Source organism: Biomphalaria glabrata, chromosome 8 (genome assembly GCF_947242115.1).
Source record: "Biomphalaria glabrata chromosome 8, xgBioGlab47.1, whole genome shotgun sequence".
NCBI lineage: Eukaryota > Metazoa > Mollusca > Gastropoda > Planorbidae > Biomphalaria > Biomphalaria glabrata.
The window spans coordinates 33,316,995-33,341,550 of record NC_074718.1 but is presented as its reverse complement, the minus strand read 5'-3'; the positions used below and the strand labels follow the sequence as shown (position 1 = coordinate 33,341,550).

The window sequence follows — 24,556 nt, the reverse complement described above, 5'->3', positions numbered from 1 at the left end:
TCATCATCGGCAATCCAATACCTACTTAGTTTATTACATTGCACAAATGCCTTCTCTCGGACGAATTTTTTACTCCCTAGCAATTTTTCTGCATCCAAGATCTCGGTTAACGCCATTTTTTTAAAATTATTCCAAAGAAGAGTGGCACAGCAGTCTGTGAGAACAGCTTTCTTACCTAGATCTAGTCCCCTGCTAAAAATGTGAAGGTCACAGCCACCTTGAACTAAGGAAACTGCATCCATTCATTAAACTGATACCTGTGTGTAAGATAAATACAAACCTGTTTTACAGGCGTTTTCCTCTCCTGTGTTAAAGAGTAGAAAGTTGAACTCCACATTCTTTAGTTTCCTTCTATTGGGGAAAAATGTTTCCTAAGTCCTGTACTCGCGTTATGAGTATAGCAAGGCTATATGTTTACCGACACCCTGAACCTGGGTTGGGTGGGGGGAGGGGTTCAACAGCGACTCCACAGCATGATGTCATCATCATGTTTATTGACATTTAGCTCTACATGCATTTCTAATGAAGTACAAACAATGAAGACAGACAGATAAATTGGCTTGACAGTACCAATAACTGGGCATTGTGGACCAGGCTCAAATTAGATATAATCCTATTGGGATTAGTTAGAGCAGTGGTTCCCAAACCTTTTCCCTTAAAGGAACACTTCACACATTCTGAGTATTTATCGGAACATTTTGCTGATTTTTTTAGTGAAATGAATTCAAGTGGTGGCCTACTGGTTAATTATTCCAGTACTTCGTGGAACACCGAGTCAGGCTTCGCGGAACACTAGGGTCCGGCGGAACACAGCTTTAGAAACACTGAGTTAGAGAAATAGGAATCAAAATTGCAGCATGTCTTTCCACCAAGAAAATTATTAAGAAGCTATTTATAGATCTAAAGGCCGACAATTATTTTGTTAGTAGCTAAAGGCAATGGGTCTTACATGTGAAAGTACAGAAGTACAGGTATGGCTGTTATCTCTAAGCTCCATTAATTAAAACAAAACATTTCTTCGATGCAAACCAATTATGCTTCAACTCGCAAAGTTGTCCTTTTTCCTCAGCATAGACCTACATTCACAGATTTCGTTAGAAATGCGTGGGTCGCCCTATTAGCTACGCACAAAGATGTCTGCATCATTGAAAAAAAAAAATGAAACATTAGAAGCACCAAACTATCCACTTGAAAAGGTCAAGGACATCAAAAAAACGCTAAATTGAATCTCAAAATGGCCAACTTAATAAAAGTTACAAACAGAGGAGCTTACAAAGCTTGATTCTGTAGTGCTCAAATATTGTCACATATAATTATGAAACCTTTTAAACCAAAGCAGACAAACACTTCCTTTCTTTAGTGCACCGGAGACACCAAACAGCAAGCTATTTATAGTTCTTCCGCCATGTATGAAAATCTCCAACATATATTATCGTCACTTTGAATTCATACGTTTTCTTGTTTTAAGTTAATTCTCCTTGCTTTCTATGTAAATTCTATGTACATGATTTAATACAAGAAATATAAGTACTTCATTCCATGTTATTTTTATATTACTGTGCATATATCGCTAGGAAGTATCTAGAAAAGAAATTTGCTTATTCATCTTTTTTTAAAAAGCGGGTTAAGTATATTGTAATTCAGTTTGTGCTAATTGTATTCTAAACAATTCATTTCTTAAAGAAATATTGCTTCTATTTAGGATTTCAGATTTATTTCCAACTCATAGATATATTTTACTATTAAGTCACTACCACCGCCCGAGGGACATTCCTTTGTCCTCTCGTGAGTTTAGCCTCTGCATACGTCAGAGTAGAACCAAGTAGAACCATGGCTAGTGGGATTTTTCCTTTGAAACTGCTTCATCTAGATTTTTTTGGCGGGGTCGCAGCTAACTGGCGGTCACGTTTGGGCACCCAGTTGTATCAACATTCCAACAGAATTTGTTTTGCGTGACTGATTTTGTCCTCAACCGCGTACTAGTGCTTCCTCTGTTTACATGCTCGTCTGCCCTTACGTATGCAAGATATGACCAACAGGATACAGAAAATTCTGATGCAGTCGATAAGCTTCTAAACCTTCTGTTAGATTTATTGCTCAATGGCTGCAGTTCATTAGTGCGTACAAATACACGCACTACTGAAGCACAATAGAACTTACAAATACATGCACTACTGAAGCACAACAGAACGTAGAAATACACGCACTACTGACGCTCAATAGAACGTACAAATACACGCACTACTGAAGCACAATAGAACGTACAAATACACGCACTACTGACGCTCATAGGCACTTATAAACTCACGACTCTCCCTCCAGCTCGCCTTAAGTAACGCCACTGCACACCCAGACCCACCAGTGTAAGCGATGACGATGTTCGTTACGCCTGAGTGGTACAGCCCTTGCCAATCGAATGTCGTGTTTCCTGTGACTCAATCGAACCCCCAGTCATCGATCTTTCAATAAACTGAGAGAGAACGAGGATGGAATTTGAAAGGGGGGGGGGCAAAGCAACCCCCGCCTTGACAGAGAACGATAATAAGGTATAAAAAAAAAGGAGGGAGTAATACTTAACTCTTTCTTGATTCCAATACACTTCAATTTAACTTTTTGAATTGGAATATACATCTTCTCTCACATCTATAATATCGACATGACAAAGGGGATTTGATTTGATTTGATTTTGATTTTGGGCACATCGGCACAATTTAGGCCATGTCGTGCCTGAAGTCCCTCAAGGGCCACTCTCCCTCCACACAACAAGGGCCAAATTCCATACAGTCAAATCATTAAAATCAAGGTCTATTCACAGTTAAAATTTTAGAGGTGGTAAAAATTTAATAATTTGGTAAAAATCTAATGTAAATAGTACATGTTTACAAATTCATAAATCAGATCTTCGTAGACAACCCCACTTCCCGGATAAAGCCCAGTACCTTCCCAGGGTCGACATTATTGAATAGTGTTTTTAAATTAGAGGCTCTAAAATATTTTTCCCTGACATCCTGGTATCTGGGGCAGTCGATGAGGATATGTTCCACGGTGAGGCGAGAGTCACAATACTCACAAAGTGGGGCCTCTTCTTTCTTCAGCACAAAAGAGTGCGTGATGTAGGTGTGGCCAATCCTAAGTCTGGACATGATCGTGCTACCACGCCTTGTCAGAGCCTTAGATGTGGACCGCCACCTGACATCCGCCACAATCTGCCTGAGTTTATTGTGAGTCTCAGCCTCCCATCGGTCCTGCCACTCATGGTAGGTGGCAGAGGCAATACTTTGTCTCAGGTCCGAGCAGGGAATTTGGGTTCCTGACACCGCATGATTAAGGGCTCTCTTTGCTTCTCTGTCTGCGGCTTCGTTTCCCTCAATGCCCACATGGGAGGGGACCCAGATGAAGGGGACATCCCTATGGTCGGCTGTTATTTGGTCCAACAGCTTCAGGCTCTTATGTACCAATGTAATGTCAGTCTTCATCCGCCCCAAAGCTTGCAATGCAGATTTGGAGTCGGAGCAGATTATAAATTTCCTCCTTTCTGATGCTAAGTGCAAGCGATATTGCATGCAATTCGGCCGTAAAGATGGAGCAGCCATTGGGGAGTCTACGGGAGATTGTTTAGTTCTGAAAGGAGCAGGCACACGCGACCTTTCCATCCATTTTGGATCCGTCTGTGTAGATGGTGCCACAATCTCCGTAGCTCTCTTGCAGTTCCCTAAAGTGGACTTGTAGTATGCTTGGGTTTGTATTTTCTTTTTTGAAATTAAGGAGGGATAAATTTAATTTGGCTGCCTATTACTGAAATGTTGACTTATGCAGCTTCCTATAGCCAAAGATAAATAGTTAGCCTAAATGTAGCTACTGCTGGGTTGTAAAGGGGAAATCAGTCACCAGGGCATCAAAGCTAGAGTTAAATCAACGAAAAGTGGCGGTAAAATAGAAAGTAAACTTGGTGAGACCATGGGCGTAGCCAGGATTTTTTTTCGGGGGGGATTTTTTTCTTCACCCCCCATATATATACATATGTGTGTGTGTGTGTGTGTTTGTGTGTGTGTATATGTGTGTGCATAATATATTCGGAAGACGTTTATTGTATCCTAGAAAAGGTTTTTCCTGGAGTGAGTGGATAAGCTGTAAACACCCCTGCCACCAGGTACTATTTCCGTTATTTAAAACAAAACAAAATGCATATTTTGAGGTATCTACTGTGCATTATACTTAAATTTATGTTTAAATTTTAGTTCAAAAACTTAATCTGCTATTCTTAATTTCTTAGGACTTGGATCCTCAAGCGCCGTTCGGCGCTTTGGGCAGCAAGCTGTCTCCACAAGGATTTGTCACTGGCAATGTCCACTGCTCTGAGGTCCTCCGTGAAAGTGTGGCGCCAAGATATACTAGGATTTCACTGTTTCCGCTTTCCTCGTAATGGCCTCCATGTCATTGCAACTTTATGCGTAATTCATTTTGTCAGAGAACATGTCCCTCAAACCTCATGCGACGCTCTGTCACAACCTCATTAAGTGGTCGACTCCCAGTTCGGCATAGGGGTTTCCTTGAGTGAGACCAGATCTCTATAACTGACTCTTGACATCCGTCTAAGCCATCTTGGTTGACATTTAGTCTTTTTTCAATTTCGGCAAATGACTTCCTTGCTATTCACCGCACTTTAATCATGGAGCCCGGCGACTGATAGAAATCTCTAACGTTCCCTCTCTTACCCTAACCGTAACCTCTCTTGGCTATGCTCTTGAAATTTAGGGAAATTTTATCGTCAAAACCATCTGTTGGGGGGGGGGGGGGTAAACTAAAAAATCTCTGGAGTTTTTTGAACATATATACATACAAGAATTACTCGCTCAAGAGTATAGGGTATTCATGTCATTTCCATTCTAATGTATCTTAATTTAATGTAGTCATTTTAGGTACTGGGTAGGAAAAACAAAGCACAAGCATACTAAAGGAATATGGAAAAACAGAAGTGACGCCCCTAGGGGGGACTGCTCCAAGGGATAATGCGGGCCACAACGGATGACACTAACAATTAAGAAACAAGCAAAATATTGAAAAAATCATTTAAAAAAAATAATGGTTATCTTGTGGAAAAACTCCGCATTTACAACTATATATCTCAATAATGTAGAAGTTAGTTCCCTTATTTGATATCAAGCGAAATAATTAATTGACTACTTGATTATTTAAAAAAAGACTTTTGTTTTGTGAGTTACAATAAATAATTGTTTAAATTTAATCTTGGTCCAAGAATGGGTGTGGGAGAAATAAATTGTACAATTATCTAAGGTAACCAAGCCTTACATATTTTATTATTTAGCCATATCTGTGAAAACTAAAGGATTAATTTCCCTTGTTTGATATCAAACAAAATATATAAGTATCGGTAATTAATGGACGAGCTTAATTGAATAGCTTAATTTTTGTTATGGATTCGTGTCTTTTCTATGACAATGAATAATTGTGCAAAGTTTCACCATGATTCGACAATGGCAATGGGTGTTGGAGAAATAATGTGTGCAAACTTTTACCAGACAGACAGACAGAATTGATATAAGCTTTGTAAGAAAAAGGAGCAGGGCTGTAGAAGAGCTCCACTATACAACACAGTCTTGTGACGATCATGATATGCAAATATAGTTCTGTTTGTTTGTTTTCACAATTCATATTCTTTGTGTGTGTGTGTGTGCGTGTGTTTGTATGTGTGTGTGAAAAAGGAGGAGGGTGGGTTTTTAAACAGAATATACAAAAACTTTAACATTTATTTTTGGCTCCTGCCTTACACTCAACTTAGGTCGATATCTGGTCCAAACGGTCAATTCTTAGACGTAGGTTTTTGGTAAACAATACCATTTGTACTAAACTCTTTTCAAGTCCACGCTAATCCTAATTGCTTCTTTTCTTTTTCCTGATGGTGTTAATGTGGGCACCTAACACAAGCCAATGTATTACCGGAGTATCACACCTGGGCCTAGCAAGGGCAAATGACAGAGAGGAATGGAAAAAGAAGATATGTTCATTTAGTGTAGCGATGATATATTGCACGCGATAATAAGGAAAAACTACTTATTAAATGTTGTTTTATATTATGTTTCACTAGTTATGCATATTAAATAGATTTTTTCTAGTATAAAAAAAAATCTTACAGTATTGATAAATTTCTGTAAATGGGAAGTTCTTCCCCTTAGATAAGCTGTGTTTTTTTTAAAAGTATTTTTTAAATATTGTTTTTTTTTCTATATAATTTGTGCATGACACACTCTGTTGTTTGATATATAAGATATCAGTAATGATAGTGTTGATCGATATACCAGATACCAGTTATGAAATTGTTTTTATATATATATAAAATATCAGTTATAATATTGTTAATTTATATATAAGATATCAGTTATAATATTGTTAATTTACATCAGTTATAATATTTTTTATTTGTATATTAGATATAGGTTATGAAATTGTTATTGTATTCTATAGAATGCTTAGGCAAAGTAGGAATTGGAAAATCATTTCGTACTTTGCCTAAAAACGCCAGGCATGCAGGATTTTGCACTTTCCGGTAACATATAGACTTTATATTGCAGGAACAGAAACCCGTGCTGCGCTACGGTTGAAACCCCCTAATATTGAGTATGCACAAACACTTCTAGGACCCATCAGTTGTAGCCTTTTCGTCAGCCTGCATTATAACACCTCTCCCACACACACAATAAACAAGCTACTTTTCAATGAAACCTTTCACCCCACTAAAACACTTTTTTGATAACAACATCGCATTATTTTTTTTTTATCCTCCAATAGAAAGCCCTCATTCTCAACCCTGAACTGTTAGACCGCCCCGCTTTATTGTATCCCTCCATGAAAAGCCAGTAAAGCAGAGTTTTAAACAAAGCATACACTTCTTTGAATCGCTGGTTGCATCCTTGCTTACAATAACACACCCGCTACACACATTTTTTTGTACCCGTAAAGTTTATAGAAAAGTATTGATAAATAAATAATTGAAACTTTGCCATTCCCGACACACAGTTTGAAAGAAGAAACAGATTTATTCTCAACTTTATCAACTCATTACATTTTTTTATTATTTTGTGAGTCATAGATCTAGATTCTAGATCTAGAGAGGCACCTCATTTAGAATAGCCCATCTCCACCAATTGTATTTTACACCCCCCATCCCAAAACAACACGCATATATACACACACAACCACTCACACTTTGAATAGGCCTATACACTTTTATTCACTGTGACAATTTTTTTCTTTTAGTTTTGACTTAGAAAAAAGGCCTACTTGTAGATCTGGATCTAGTCGTTTTAACATTGTGCTACACATTATCAGCAACTACAATCTTTACATTTCAAACTGGAGTCCTTTTCAGCGCGCGCACACACACACGCACACACACAAACACACACACATACACACACACACGCTTTCATACAGTTGTTTCATGTTCCTTGTAAAAACACATTCGATCTGTAAGGATTATCTCCTCCTATTCACTCCGACAATGACATAAATCTAGAAAGTTAGATTTAGATCTACATCTACATCTGCGTAGACATATACATAACTAAAAGAAAAACTGGAATCAAAGAAATGTATGCACACAAAATAGTGTTATTGGTTCTTAAAGCGGCAGGAAATATAATTTTGTACTTTAGACATTTAAATGTCGGCTTCAAAATACATAAATATAGAAGTGAAGCTAGGGGCTGAAACAAATGATGATACATACATATTAAACATACATGAACAGCAGCACCAGGGACCAAGTTTTTAAATGAGAGAAAGTAGTGAATTAAATGGACGAAAATAAAGGACTGCGCCTGGAAACGACAACTGGTTCAAGCCCTGGAGCTGCTATTTATTTATGTTTAATATGTATGTTTCAAAATACATAGTATGTCAAAATTTGGGGAAAAAAAATGTTTTTAGTCAGTTAAACCGCCATGACTGTGATCGTGATAAAGTCTTAGTTGTTCTAGTCTTAATTAAGTTAAGTAGTAACTGGTTGGAGTTGCGGTGGCTGAGCGGTAAAGCGCTTGGCTTCCAAACCGGAGGTTCCAAATCCTGGTGAATACCTGGATTTTTACTTTTGTGATCTTTGGGCGCCTCTGAGTCCACCCATGTGTACCTGACATTAATTGGGGAAAAGTAGTTTGGTTGGTCGTTGTGATGGCCACATGACACCCTCGTTTACCGTGGGCCACAGAAATAGTTGACCTTAACATCATCTGTACTATAGATTGCAAGTTCTGAAAAAGGGGAACTTTACTTTAGTAACTGGTTACATTTTCGTATTTTTCGTCCACAGCAAGTGGGAGAATATGTAATTATGTGGCAGTGAGTCAGTGTTCTGGGCTAAGGATTTTATATAGGTCAAGAAGATATTTGTTATTATGTCGTTGATTTATATAATAGTAGTTATGATACTGATGTCAAAAAACTACCTTTCTGCAGTTTCTTGAAACACTGGACTGGTACTCTGGTTAACAGCCGCAGGGCTTGGCTGGATTTGAACTGAAGTGTGCGAGGCGAAGCTGGATTTGTTCTCTAGCCACTGTCTCAATATATTGTCATTTATAACCTCCGACCTATCTGCGGAGACAAAATAAAAAAAAGGGTTCATATATATTCTGCTAGTGAGGTGCCTATGAAAAATTGAAAATTGTAGAATTATCTATTGTTGGCTTCAAACTTACCTTCAAGCGGCGACCTATAAACGGGAATAATTCAGCTTGTGCTACCACCTCATTCAATTATAATTTCTTTCCCTTGTTCGAGATACCAAACAAAAAAAATAATTTATCAACAGTTAATTAACTGATTGGTTGGTTGTAGTTTTTTAATTCTTGTGTTGTCAGATAAAAGAAATAACGTGTGCAAAATTTCAGCTTCATTTGACATTGGGTGTCGGAGAAATGACGTGTACAAACTTTTTAAAAGACAGCGTGCGTTTATAAAAGCTTTGTAAAAAAAAGAGCTTTATAAGGAAGAGCTTAGAAAATGTAATTATGCATTGCTAATGTCTGTCTGTCTGTCTGTGTTTCTTGTTTGAACTTTTGTGTTTGCATCTATATTGTTATAGTAGTTATGGTAAGGAGGACAATTGTAGTCAAACTAAATATTTCTATTTGTTTGAATCATAATATTTTCTTATCTTAAAAAGTGCCCAAAAATAGTCATACATCTTTGAAACCCGTAGTTTATCATTACACCGGATACACCAAAAAGCAAGCTATTTATAGTTTATCCGCCATAGACGAATGTCTCTAATAGGGAATTTTTCATAGCTTAGTTCTTCAACATGCGGCATGCTTTGTTTAGTTTTTTTCCAAAAAAAACAACTCTTAAATAACAAAAAACAGTAACAGAAGAAAAAAGCAATGGAAAAAAAATTAACAGAAAAAGTTTTAAAAAAAAAGATTTTGAAAATGGTACAGAATAAATAAAGCCCATAATGCTATATTTAAAGATCATTTTTGCTAAGTACTAAAAATTACTTTGTGATACAACTGTAAGGACTTAAAAATATGATTGTCTAGTGCCAAAAAAAGGGCACCAAAATTATTGCATCTTTATGCCTTTTCAAATGTATAGTTTGATAGGCCTTGCTCTTGTAATGTTGATGGCTGTCTGACTTCGACAGATTACTCTGGAGATGTCTGGGTTTATTTTACGGATATATTAGACGCACTTGAACCACAACAGAACAGAGCCTATACATTAACAAGTAGAAACCTTACATAGACTTAAGTGAAGTTTAATACTGAAAAGGCCACAGTCGAGTCTCTGTCCGTAATACGAAGTTATTTCCCTAAGTCCTAACACCAACTGACTTATAATAACTTAAATAGACTATATTCCATTAAGTCGTGACGTCACTAAATGTCGCGCTCAAATTCCGTCAACTATGGCGCGTCTCTCTCTGTTAACTAAATGCCTAACGATACTAACTGTCTAACAATAGCTTATCAGTACTTCCGTATGTTTTACTTCTAAAATTTGACTCCTGTCTCGGAAGACAATGCTTGACTTCTGGTATAACCAAAACAACTATTTATAGATTTGCTACCATTTCTACAAATCCCTCATTGCTTCCGTTGTTTCATTGAAAGTGTTGCCCATGAATTTAACAGAAGACATCGCTGGAGAGTTGAAGGGAAAACATTTCTCCCACTCCCCCGGGAACTGCTCATAACAATTGTTTCTCGATGTGGTGAGGGTGATGTGGGGGGGGGGGCGGGGGGCGGGCGGGCGGTGTCCTTGGCTGAATAGATTCTGGTGTAACCATGAGTTAGACTTTCACAGTAAAGTAAAGTTCCCCTTTCAGACCTTAGGATCTATAGGGCAGAAGATGTAAAGGTCATCTGTTTCTGTGGTCTACAGTTAATAAGGGTTTCTTGTGGCCAGAACAACGACCAACCGCCTTTACTTTTTCTCATCTAATGTCAGAGCTGGGTGGACTCAGACGTGCACAAAAGATTGAGAAATAAAAAATCTAAGTCTTCACAGGATACGTGCCCGGGACTCCCGGTTCGGAAGCCAAGCGCTTTACAGCTCAGCCACCGCGCCTCCCAAAGTAAAGTTCCCCTTTCAGACCTTGAGATCGAAAAGGCAGATGATGTTAAGGTCATCTGTTTCTTTTGCCAGCGGTTAACGAGCGGAGTGTTATATGGCCAGCACAACGACCAACCGCCTTTACTTTCCCCATCAAAAGTCTGGTACCCGTTAGATGTGGTTCGACTCAGAGGCGCCCGAAAATCCAGAAATTCAAATTCCCAATTTTCACCGAGATTCGCCAGATTTTAAACAGAGGATAGGATACAGGGGTGTGTGGTTGGGGGGAAAGGGGAGATAAAAATGATGAGAGCCAGTTTCGACCAGAGTAGAATTCGTAGATAAACTTGCATCGAACCACCTTTACGGCTTATTTGAAAAGATTTCACGTTTGGCCTAGTGTCTAGACAGGTGTTGGTAAATCCCTTTCAACACGAACTTCCACACACACCTGTTAGAATAGCAATACAAAAGACGCTGTGGAGAGAGCTACAGTGTATTTCAAGTTAGTTTTATTGTTGTATCGACATCAGAGGTGGTGTTCGCAACAAACAAAGGGAAGGGATGGGTGCCAGGTTAGCTACAGATGCAGTGCAAAAAATCAATATCACATTTCTTTATCTCTTTTTTAAATATATTTTTAAAAAATCATTTCGAACTTTTTTTTACGAAACAAATAATAATTATCATATACTATATAGCCATGTGATAATTGTTATAAAGCTAGGAGGCGCGGTTTCTAAGAGGTAAAGCGCATGGCTCCCGAACCGAGGGGTCCCTTGTTCGAATCCTGGTGAAGGCGGTGATTTTTAATTTCGGGATCTTTAGGGTGCTTCTGAGTTCACCCAGCTCAAATGGGTACCTGACATTAGTTGGGGAAAAGTAAAGGCGGTTGGTCGTTGTGTTGGCCACATGAAACCCTCGTTAACCGTTAGCTACAGAAACAGATGTCCTTTACATCACCTGCCCTATAAACCACAAGGTCTGAAAGGGGAACTTTTACTTTTTTTCCCCACACACACACAAATATTTTTTTCAAAAAAAAAAATAACATTGAGTTTTAGGATATGCTTCTCGTAATTTTTTGTCCTGATTACTCTGTCCTGTATTGCTGTAACAAAGCCTTCTGTTTCAGGGTAGAGATTACCTGCTTTGAGCCATGTTAAGGAAGCAGCCTTGTCGATGTTGTCCCCATGTAAATATTTTTTTCAAAAAAAAAAATAACATTGAGTTTTAGGATATGCTTCTCGTAATTTTTTGTCCTGATTACTCTGTCCTGTATTGCTGTAACAAAGCCTTCTGTTTCAGGGTAGAGATTACCTGCTTTGAGCCATGTTAAGGAAGCAGCCTTGTCGATGTTGTCCCCATGTAATAAAGCCGGGAATTTTCCGTGGAGGATTTTTTCTTCCCATTGGCCAATCTCATGCCCTACGTCCTCCAAACCGACATTGACATCAGCATTATTATTATTATTATTATTATATTGTGTATAATCCAAATCACAAACTTTTAGACCGCCCCATATTTTGTTTACGTTCCTCAATGGAAAGTCCAGTAATACACAGTTTATAAACAAAGCACGCCCTTCTTTGAATCACCCCGTTGGAGTTTTAACCGTAAAGCAGCCCAGTCATCTGCTCGCATATACTACAAGACTTACATTGCCTGTAGTTATAAAAAACAAAAGGTGTATCATGTATGTGCATAGAATGTTTTTACAGAGTTCGTCGAATCTCCATCAAAATCATTCTCACTTTCGCAACGCAAAGTGGACCAATGACTACTATTTGTTTGTTTTACATGTTTCGGATATTCCCTTGCATCCTAACCCAACCTACCGCTGGACGGCGGAGAGAGGGGGGGGGTGGATGGCGGCAAGCAAAGTTTGAACTCTGGTTCGTCGAGACCATTGAAACGACACTCCAGAGCGCATACCACAAGACCAGACAGCCAATATTTTTACATTTAAAAGTACTGTTTTTTAGAATGATTTCTGATTATCAAAAAAAATAGATGCATATTTAGTTTCATACATAGCATTCAGACGACCAAAAGTAACCAGTTTATTAAAATACTTTGCGTGTCAATACTTCCGTATTCTATACACCGGATTCTGACCGGATACACCAACAAGATTGCTCTTGATGAATTTTTCTCTTTGTCTGAAAATCTCCACTATGCAGGCACGTAGAAACACTTTAGATAAGATTTCAAAGATGTGTTAATAAGCATCTATATCTCAGCGTAGTACAGCGTGTTACGCAAGGTGAGCACTAGATTGACCCGCAGGGGCTGCTTCGAGATAATGTTGTAGGCTACTTTTTTTTTTCATTTTTAGCTGTACAAACAGAAATCCACTAAGATCTAGATTTTTGAACTTTAAAAAACAACTGTTTACAATATATAGTCATGCAGGCGGTGGTATTCATTATTTAGATAGATTGTATAACTTTTCTTGTAGGCTATGCAGCTACCTTGAGGCTATGCAGCTACCTTGAGGCTATGCAGGCACCTCTCTGAAGGTAAAGTAAACTTTGGATGCAGCAACAATTAATGCTAGTCAATAGAAAATTTAATAATTCTCAGAAGAATTAACGCTATTGATCAGGTCCTTTGTTCCTGCAGACCTTTGATAACAAGAACTGATAACAAAAGACAAATTTATTAGCTTAGCAAAATAACCAGGAAGTAGAATATGAGTAAATTTTGACACGATTTTTTTCTTTGTTACAGTACTGATAACATGGGATTATGAGATTGTCGACCTTTGAGTGTCGTAAGAGTCTATACGTTACAGACTTTCCTTTTACTATTTTATTGTTAATTGTTTATACATGTATACTTGTAGAGACCTCTAGTCGTTCATGATATTTAAAGATTTTAAGTCCATTAAGTCAATTTAGATTCCCCCCCCCACACACACCAGCTGAGGCAACTTGTTTTAACATTGCACAGATTCAAATAACAAATGAAGATTACAAAGAGTTTATGCTGTCACAAACACCGAGGCGGCACCCATCGGATTCGCTGTTTTCGCGGATAACGTGGAATTAAAAGATTGCCGACCCTTTGAGTGTCGTACGTGTCTATAGTGTCTATAGTTTACAGACTTTCCTTCTCATTTTTTTTTGGTCAAACTTTTATACACGTTTTAGTCTAGTGACTAGTCGGTCATGTTAATCAAAGATTTAAAAGTCCACTAAGTCAATATAGCTTTCCTTTCTGACTGAGGAAACTTGTTTTAACATAGTACACATTCAAATCATAAATAAATTTAAAAAAAAAAAAAGCTTACTAAGAGAATTTGTGTTATCACACAAACTCAGAGGTAGCCCCTATAGGATCCGACTATTTGCAATTAATATTTAAGACATGATTTTTTTTTGATTGTCCAACGTACAACAAAATTTAAAGATTCAATACTCAATAGGTGTTGCTTTTGACTTTATAACAAACTAATAACCTTTAACTGATAAAGAGATTTTTAGACTCTCTTTGGCTTGACAACTACCGTAAATGTATAATAATCAGAAGAGCAATTTTAGTTAATCTTTTGGCATGGTTTTGTAATGGAAAGAAAAATGAACAGGTATAGAACTCGTACTTTTTCCTTAACGGAACACTTCGCACATTCTGATTATTTAGAGGAACACTATCCTTTTTTTTTAAAGAGATTACTTCCCGTGGTGGCCTACTAGTTAATTCTTCCAGTAGTTCGTGGACACACCTATTCAGGTCTCGTAGAACACTAGCAACACGGTTTTGGAAACATTGTTTATAATGAATTGATAAATGATAGTCTCACTGGGCTTTTGTTATTGTAAAATACTAATAACTCGAAATCGCAGGCTGGGTAATTTCATTATGTCTGTTTTTTTTTTCTGTTCTGAGATAGTTAAATGTTGTCGTTTTAAAAGTACTTGTTGTAACCTGTTATCGAAAGGACAAGGCCTTAAATACGAGGATTCTTCATCCTGTTTTTAAAGGTGGAAACATGTAATTAAGACGTTTTGAAAGAAACTATTTCTTAGCTGTGTGTTGATACCGGTTGTTGCTTGGTCACAGCTCCGAACAGCTAATCCAACGAAACCGTTGCAGGCATATAATAATATGGCTTTTCTTTGAGTCCGAAGATTAATAAGGAATGCAGCATTTACCATGGCTACAAAACCCCAGCTGTGACCTAGATATCTTGCAACATCAATAGCAAGAATAATCATTGTCCGCCGGTGGTCGATTAAAATTTTCTTTTCGCCGTTTGCGTCTGTCCTCGGCGGCGGATTTTCTTTTGGTCTCAAATGTTTATCCCGCGGCCTTTGTGAGTGACCTCCGCTGTCTTGTTCTGAAGCCGTGTGCAACCAGGTGCACTCTTCTATGTGAGCTAAGGCAATTTGATGTATAACCTAAAGGAAACAACAGTCTTGAATAACGCTTGAACAGTTTTAACTCGAAATCAACTTATTTTTTATGGAGGATGTATAGCCTTCGTGTTTCATTGTAGATCAAATGGCGTGCTTTGGATTCCAATGATTAAGGATAAGTGCAGTGTTTCAAAAGACTACGTAAGCCTGGTTGTGACCTGTATATTATGTCAAATGAGATGCAGACGCCGGGGTCTGTTTAAGAAACGGTAAAAAAAAAAAGAACAAGATACTTTAACTGACATAAAAAACTACTATCAAAACAAGTCGCTCTGTCATTGACTCATACTTGTCCTCCTCTCTCAACCGAGACCATTCGTTATAGACAAATACTGACTTTCTTCATTCGTTATAGACAACTGACTTTCTTCATTCGTTATAGACAACTGACTTTCTTCATTCGTTATACACAACTGACTTTCTTCATTCGTTATAGACAACTGACTTTCTTCATTCGTTATAGACAACTGACTTTCTTCATTCGTTATAGACAACTGACTTTCTTCATTCGTTATAGACAACTGACTTTCTTCATTCGTTATAGACAACTGACTTTCTTCATTCGTTATAGACAACTGACTTTCTTCATTGCTCCCTCATCTTTTAAAAAAAAGTCTGCGAATGTTCTAACATCAGAATACATCAACCAATGCAGTCACGAACACACTCACATACACACCATATAACTGTGAGCTGTCAATAAGGAAGTGCTAGAAGTAACATATTTAACAAAAAATTTTTTGATTATTTTTTTTTTATTTACTTTTTATTTCTTACTTTCTAAACTGTACTTTGAGTAGGTCAGAGTTCATAGGTCATCGTTTTCTCCTCTTGAATGTACCAATTAGTCAAATAGAAGTCTCCCCTCTACTCGCTGTGTTTACACTCTGTGTATGTGTTGACTCTGGCTACTGCCGCTATTTCAACATTTTTTTTTACTTTAGTTGAATAAGAATGCGATTTGAAATGTTGTAAAATTGGAAGTAGATATTGCTGTGTTAATACTAAGCCTTTCAACCAACAACTGTTGATCAAATGAGTTAAGTTTCCACATAGAGTTTGTTAATGTCTTCATAGCTGCCATGTTATAGAGTCCCAACATAACATCAGTTGGTAAACATGCCCTCTAATTAAACAAATGTCGAGATGTTTCTTATTAATTATCATTTCAGTAGGAGCTTGTGACGTAATGAATAAATGAGTTTCTTCCCAAGTTGAACCCCATATTTTTTTAAAACTCTCATTCTGTTGTTGCAGCGCGGTGCTAATGCGTCCATAAATGTTAGGGCGAAATCAAAAGACGTCATTGATAGCAGACGACAATCTGATCTGTTTTTTTTTGATAGAATTATATATTTAGAACGTCCAATCGATTTCTAGCTCTACTACTTGCATGATTTATTTCAACACAAGTGGAATAGATCTATATATAATATATCTAGACTGGACACGGAGATCTTTTAACACTAAAAAGAAATGTGAAAATTTTCCAAAAAAGCTGAAACAAGTAGTTATAGGAAGTCAAGTGTTTTTTTTTTCAACCCTAGCCTATGTAACATATAATTTAATTTTTAGATCTAGATCTCGTAATTGAACATCGAAAATAAGAGCACTCCAATTCTATGCGCATTATATAGGCAAGGCTCGTAAAGTAAAGTTAATTTCATCGTGATTTAGTACTTAGTAAAGAATGAATAAAATGCACAGACGAATTTATTTTCTAATACAAAATCTTAATTTTCACTTATTATCCATATCCCTACCCAGACTGGGCCCAGCGCAATCCGTTTCGCATAGGGTATCGCAATGGTTAGGGCCGGCCTTGATCGCAAGGTCTGAAAGGAACACATTCAACTTGCCTTTTATTTAAAATCCCTCACTACTCAGGTCACTAACCTAACATTATATTATTAATATTATATATTGTTTATCATATCGATGCAGTCAGTAATGGCTTGTCATTGCTCGAAGGAAGAAACTAGATCTACATTCCCAGACTTTAAATGCAACGTTTTTATTAAGCCAGTGCAGCAGAAAAACAAGCAAATATATTTTTAAATACTTTTTTAAAAAAATTATATATGGAAAAGAACAGCATAATTTGGCCTACTGTCATATCTTTCAATATTACAAAATGTAGATCTTTTTTCTATATAAACTCAAAATTAGTTAATTAAGTAATTACTAATAATTAATAAACTAATTTGTTTGTTTTTTTCATTAAGATATTGTCTTCAACAATGAAAGATTTTGCCAAAGTTTTAACTTGATCCGAGATATAATGTGTACAAGTTTTGTACCAGACAGAGTGAGTCTTGATAAATCACTTTCACTTCTTTCGATAGACAGCAAAAAGTGTAGATTTACTCTCCTGCTAGTTAACACATGACGCCGGTCGGTGTAGAGTTGAGTTTCTCTTTCTCTCTCTCTCTTTCTCTCTCTCTCTCTCTCTCTCTATCTCTTTTCTATATCTCTCTCTCCATGTGCCTCTTTCTGAATCTCTAGGACAATATTGTCTTCTTTAAGAAAATATTTTCCTTCTCCACTGCATCCTGTTTCGTCTTACCTTACCTCCCCCTCCCGCCTTCTCCTTACAAAACATTTTTTTGTTTACCCACAATGCACTTATTTGTGTACAGTTGTGCCACTCCTCCCCGTCTTGTGTCGCTTTCCTCCTCTGTACCCCCTCACAATTTTTTGGGTGTGCCTTCTTCTCAGATATTTTAATTCGTTACATAACGTATGCGTCATTTTCTTTTCGACCCCCACCACGATGATCCCGGGTTCATACACTGCCCGCTGCCATTCCCCGTCGTCCTGCGGGATGTTTGGACTAAGTTCCCCTTACAGACCTTGCGATCTATACGGCAGTTGATGTAAAGGTCATCTGTTTAAGTGACCCACGATTAAGAACGGTGTCATGAAGCCAGCACAACCAACAGCTTTTACTTTCCTCAGGTACCCATTAAAGCTTGGTTGACTCAGAGGATCCAAAAATTTAAAATCCAAGTCTTCCACAGGATTCGATCCCGAGACCCCCGGCTCAGAACCCAAGCGTTTTACCGCTCAGCCACCGTAAATTATTTTCAACTCTGAAGGAAGTCGAAAACTCAAAAAAAAAAAATAAGAGTCAAAACTGAAAACTACAAGTCAAAACTCAAAGAAATAAGAGTCAAAACTGAAAACTACAAGTCAAAACTCAAAAAAATAAGACTCAAAACTGAAAACTACAAGTCAAAACTCAAAAAATAAGAGTCAAAACTGAAAACTACAAGTCAAAACTCAAAGAAATAAGAGTCAAAACTGAAAACTACAAGTCAAAACTCAAAAAAATAAGAGTCAAAACTGAAAACTACAAGTCAAAACTCAAAAAAATAAGACTCAAAACTGAAAACTACAAGTCAAAACTCAAAAATAAGAGTCAAAACTGAAAACTACAAGTCAAAACTCAAAAAATAAAAGTCAAAACTGAAAACTACAAGTCAAAACTCAAAAAAATAAGAGTGAAAACTGAAAACTACAAGTCAAAACTCAAAAATAAGAGTTAAAACTGAAAACTACAAGTCAAAACTCAAAAAAATAAGAGTCAAAACTGAAAACTACAAGTCAAAACTCAAAAAATAAGAGTCAAAACTGAAAACTACAAGTCAAAACTCAAAAAAATAAGAGTCAAAACTGAAAACTACAAGTCAAAACTCAAAAAAATAAGAGTCAAAACTGAAAACTACAAGTCAAAACTCAAAAAATAAGAGTCAAAACTGAAAACTACAAGTCAAAACTCAAAAATAAGAGTCAAAACTGAAAACTACAAGTCAAAACTCAAAAAAAAAATAAGAGTCAAAACTGAAAACTACAAGTCAAAACTCAAAAAATAAGAGTCAAAACTGAAAACTACAAGTCAAAACTCAAAAAATAAGAGTCAAAACTGAAAACTACAAGTCAAAACTCAAGAAATAAGAGTCAAAACTGAAAACTACAAGTCAAAACTCAAAAAAAAAATAAGAGTCAAAACTGAAAACTACAAGTCAAAACTCAAAAAATAAGAGTCAAAACTGAAAACTACAAGTCAAAACTCAAAGCATTTATTTATCAACTCTGTTTGTCTTTCTATATTTCTGTCTGGTAAAAAGTTTGTACATACTATTTATCCTACACCGAATATCGGATCAAGTTGAAATTTTGCACAATTATTTCTTGTACCTTACACTACAAGAATCAATTTGAAAAATACCAATTAGTTATTTAACTCTTGATAATTAATGTTTTTGTTTGGTATCGATCTAGGGAAAGAAATTGTACTTGCAAGATGTGGTGGCATAAGTTGAATTAGTCTCCATTATACTTTGTGTAGAGAATTAGGTCGTCGCTTAAAAGTTTGAAACTAACAATAGATAATTATAAAACCTTCTGTTTTCATAAGCACTTCGCTGGCACAGTGGTTAATTAAAGTAGTACAACTTTTAAAAAAGAATTAAATAAGTGATCACGGTAACATTTATCCAGATACCCTTTCTTTGTACACCCCTTCCCCCCCACCCTCCCTTTCCCAACTGGTCCAGGCAAGTGATAGGATCAAAGCTAAAAGCATGAAATTGCGCTAAAAAAACAAAAAAAAATTGATAAAAATATTACTAATCGCAAATTTATGAATGTTAGTCTATATCTATTACAAATTTAATTACATGACTGATCCTAAGTGATACAATGACATTTGACATAAGCTGTTTTTAAATGTATTTTTTCATTTTGCTGTTGTATTATTTATAATGCGTAGACTTGAGATAAGAAGCTCCTGGAAGTTACAAGATCTATGTACCATTTACAAGCACGTAATCACTAATGAATTATTTTCCACTTCTGTCTTTGTTGAAACTAAAATGAGTGCGTATAAAAAGAATGGGTACTTCTAATACGCATTAATTAATAAAAAAATTGCTAATTTGTTTGTTAAATTGTATAAAAGTCGTCATTAACAGATAGGTACCGTGTTTGGAAAGCCTACTGACGGACTTGTGGATCTAGCTGAAAAAGGTTGCACAATTATATGCCAAACGTTAAAAAACAGTAGCTTACCTCTTTTGGAGTTTTTGAAAACTAATTGTAATCCTAATGTGAAAAAGATCAGAGTTAACGTGGAGCCGATTATCAACTTTCTTCGCACCCAGAGCCTCATGGTTAGAAGTGAAGTCGTTGATAAGTACACTGAGTTTAGGTCCTATTGTTTTATGCTCCTGGCGGCCAGAACGTGCTTAATGGAATCATTTACTGGTAGCTGAGCGTGCGAACAGTGTACATGTATCAGAAGAATGAATCTTGTCTATTTTTAAACTAAATCGCTTTAAAAACAAACTGGTCACGATATGAAATCTCGTTCGATTAAGTTCCTCCTTTCAATCCAGTTTTCAGTCACTCGTGAAATCAGTTGCTGTTTCTTTTTTGCTATTTAAGTCGTGTACGATTGTTAATAGGCTGCACTTGACAAATTACAACACTGCACAAAGACATAACTCATTGTGTATCTTTCCACTTTGTACTCCCACTGTCAAACTCCGACCTGAACGTATGGTCGGGGATAGATCACCGCACTGTACTCGGGTTAGCAGATGAGAGACTCAGCCTACCGGGAAGTGCGGGCACAAATAGAACTTGAGAGTGGGGGATAAACGCGACGCGGCTTGCAAAGTACAGGTAACTCTGGATTCTTCGTATACGATGTCACCACAGAGGAGCGGAATCCCCTCATGGGGTTATTTATGTATCCTCTTTTATTTCAGGGAAACTCCGGGGTTTTGAAATTTAAGTTATTGACATATATTTAAATTTTGCTTAAAATGTTATAATAGTGAATATTTTACCCATAGACCTATATATATATTAGATAGATAGATAGATAGATAGATAGATAGATAGATAGATAGATAGATAGATAGATAGATAGATAGATAGATAGATAGATAGATAGATAGATAGATAGATAGATAGATAGATGGATAGTTCAACCCCATCCCCCCGAAATGATTGATTTTTTTTGCTTTGATTTGTTTATTTTAGGTGAGATTTTAATACTAAACCATCTCTTGCCCCAGCGCAGCCTAGGGGGGTTTGAGATTAAAACCCCCTACCAGGGGGTTTTGCAGTTAAATGCCCCTCTTCTATAAAACAAAACAAAAAAATGCAAACGACTAACCCCAAATTCCAAGAGCATAACTAAGGAAGATTTAGATTTTAAAACCCCCTCCGAAATTTACGATAAATCCCTCTCTTCAAAAAAGAAAGCAAATTGCACACTCAAAATTCTATGAGCGTAGACAAAGGGGTTTTTAGTTTAAACCTCCTTCAGTGGGGTTTGAAGTTAAAAAAATACCTCTTCTATAAAAAAAAAAAGCAAATTACGCACTCAAAATGCTATGAGCGTAGCCAAATGGGTTTTGAGTTTAAATCCCCCTCCTCCTGATGGCTTTTTTTTTTAAGTTTAAAACTCCTCCAGATGGCTTTGAGTTTAAAATCCCTCCACAGAGAGTTTTGATGTTGAAAACCTCTCTCTTCAATATTATTCTAAAACAAACTACTCTCACCAAATTCTAAGAGCTTAACTAAATGGAGTTTTGAATTTGTTAAAAAAAAAACTCGATATTTATTAGTTTAAAACCCCCCAAAAAGATCATTTTGACGATTAAACTTCCCTTTTGGATATAAAATCTACAACAAACTACAGTCACCTAATTCCAAGAGCGAAGCCAAGAGGGATACAAATTTCTACCAGTGGCTGGGCTCCATTAATAAGGTGCAGTGAATAGTCATCTGCCGAAATTGAAAAAGACTAAATGTGGCTCAACAAAGATGGCTGAGACGAATTTTAGAAGTCAGTTATAGAGATCGGGTCTCAATCAAGGAAATTCTATGTCAAGCCCTTAGTAAGGTTGTGACAGAGCGTCGCATGAGGTTTGCGGGACATGTTCGACAAAATGAATTACGCATACCAAGAGTTGCGATGACATGGAGGCTAATACAAGGAAAGAGCAAACAGGGACACCTTAGTACAACTTGGCGCCACAAATTCATGGAGGTCCTCAGAGCAGGTGGGAAGAGGCTTCAGACATTGCCAGTGACAGATTTTTGTAGAAACAGCTTGTCGCCCAATGCGCAGAAGGGCGCGGGAGGATCTAAGTCAGTAACAATAGCACATTAGGTTTTTTACATAAAACATTTTTAAATATTGTATCTTAGCTAATATAATACAGACGTTACTTCAAAAAAGAAGATGATTTCGTACTACGTGTCATGCATTTAGTCATGGATATTAACCAATGACCTAAATTCTGCCAAGTCACTGGTTTTCCTGCTAGCTCGGGATAATGGATAGCAGAATAATGCAAGTATACCTCAGAATATGCATTTTTGTTGACTTTCAATATCGGAAATAGTGCTGGCAGCGGGGCTTTGCCCTGCGCTGGGGGAGCTCACATCGCTCCTCTAGACTCCCTTGTTGGCAAGGGCGGATAGTCTACAATGTTTCCATTAACTCCAGAAAGATCCTATTCTCGGGTACAATAAACAACTTCCAAAAGAATGAAGGGTGAGAATGTAATAAATATTAATTATATACACACACACACGCACACATACATATATATATATATATGTATATATCATTGGCCTCCTTCAGTCGTAGAACTACTATGGTTCATCTTGCACACTTCCTCTTGTGGCTGTGGAGCGCTATTTTGGAGAGACACTCCCGTCAATAAATATCGCAGGTTAATGTGGCTTTTGCTTCGGTGGTAGAGGATCTCGCCATTTTTCGCATTGTCCGTTTTTCTTCCAGGGCTGAGGCCCATGTTCTTTCGCTATCCATAGCTTTCTTGGTCACTGTTTCTCTCCATCTGGTGCGGTCTAGAGTTATGTCTTCCCAATGGTCAGTATTGATGTTCACTGATTTGAGGTCCCGTTTTATTACATCTATGTAACGGAAGTGGGGGCGACCAGTTTTTCTTGAGCCAGTCGCGAGTTGTCCGTAGAGGATGACTTTCGGGATGCGCTTGTCCTCCATCCGGCGAACATGTCCAAGCCAGCGCAAGCGGCGTTGTCTGAGGGCTGTAAAGATGCTGGTTCTTGCAAGAATCTCAGTATTGCACACTTTTTCTTTCCAAGTGATTTTCAAGATCCTACGGAGACATCGCAAATGGAATGAGCTAAGTTTTCTCTCTTGCTTTGCGTATGTGATCCATGATTCACTACCATACAGTAGTGTACTTGTCGCAGTTATCTATGTAGTTGTATAGTGGAATTACTTTCCTATGTAGTCTAGGGGAATGATCTCCCCTTGTTGCTTTTCACTATTTCTGCTGACGTAGAGGAGAGTGTGTGTGTGACTTTTGTCATAGATCGTCTGTTTCAGTCTCTCCATCTTGTACTATTGAGTCAAGTCATGTTTTTGGGAGCTCTTGAATTTCTCCGTGTGCTTATGTTACTGGACAGCCTTAGCGTTTGCTTTGGATATATTCTAAGGGATTATCTTGACCCCTGTTTAGAGGTTTTAGCGTCAAGTCTAAGTTTTGGTCTTAGTCTTGGTTTCAAGTCTCAGTGTCAAGTCTTAGTGTCAAGACTCGGTTTCAAGTTTCAGTGTTAGACTCAGTGTCTAGTCTAGGTATTAGACTCAGTGTCAAGTATCAGTTTCCAGTCTCAGTTTTCAATATAGAGATTTCAGCTTTAGTCTACATGACTGAGGTCTTCATCTCGGTCTGTCTAAAGTTCAAGTTTGTTTTCACGAGTCTGAGGTTCCAGATTCCAGACTGCGGGTTGCTGTGTCCAGATCTGGTGTTACAGAGCGAACCATGAACTTTGGAATAATAGTCGTAGGTGAAAAGTAACTGAGCTAGAGGCTAGATCTACGTGTATTACCAGCTGTTGTTTTGAAATTGAAAGTCTATGTGGACCATTATATTAAATATTATAGCTAAGATAATATATATTAAATATTATAGCTAAGATAATATATTAATTGTTTCATAATTATTTTTATGTTTTAAAGAGACTAACTGGATCATATTAGATTATATCATATTATATATCTACTGTTATTCATACCATTATTATTATTCATAGATCAGTTCATTGTAAACATATCATTAGCTTAACTTCATAATTTTAATAAAATCATCATACACATCGTTTATTAATTTATATATGACAGACTGTCGGGCTGAACTTGGGCCTAAAATATTACAAGTTTTAACATAGAACACACATTTTAATTCAAGATTACTTTAATACATGGACACATGAATATTTAATAATAATTCAATAATTGCATTAAACAAAGTCCTGACAGTACTCATAACGCATGCCTTGTAGACTTCCATTTTGGTCACTGTAGTGAGCTTCTGGTTTTCCCAAACTCTTGACCTGAGTCTAGCGAAGGTCTAGGCAGCCTTCCCTATGCGTTTTTTTTTATCTCCTCCTCTAGAGAATTGTGGATCCCAGATACAAAATTCATTTACGGCATCCAGCTTGTTATCGTCTATGAGGATGGAGGGTGGTGCTGTAGCAGGTGGTCCCATAAC

At 37.1% G+C, this 24,556-nt stretch overlaps 1 protein-coding gene across 2 annotated transcripts in view; it reads right to left on the bottom strand.

Annotated features, from left to right (window-relative positions):
- LOC106069351 (alpha-1,3-mannosyl-glycoprotein 4-beta-N-acetylglucosaminyltransferase B-like) overlaps positions 1 to 20,629 on the bottom strand; it is a 40,094-nt gene extending 19,465 nt beyond the window's left edge. Inside the window, exons 1-3 of one of the 2 annotated variants that reach the window (XM_056038688.1) lie at positions 20,067 to 20,628; positions 8,715 to 8,786; positions 8,463 to 8,610 (exon numbers count right to left, since the gene is read on the bottom strand). Coding sequence is in view for 1 of the 2 variants with exons in the window: in XM_056038687.1 (XP_055894662.1) it covers positions 8,463 to 8,610; positions 20,067 to 20,166 (248 nt within the window). In the remaining variant the exon portion in view is untranslated. Of the gene's footprint in view, positions 1 to 8,462; positions 8,611 to 8,714; positions 8,787 to 20,066 lie in introns of both variants that reach the window. The other variant, XM_056038687.1, reaches the window with a different exon arrangement.
- Positions 20,630 to 24,556: the final 3,927 nt, after the last annotated feature.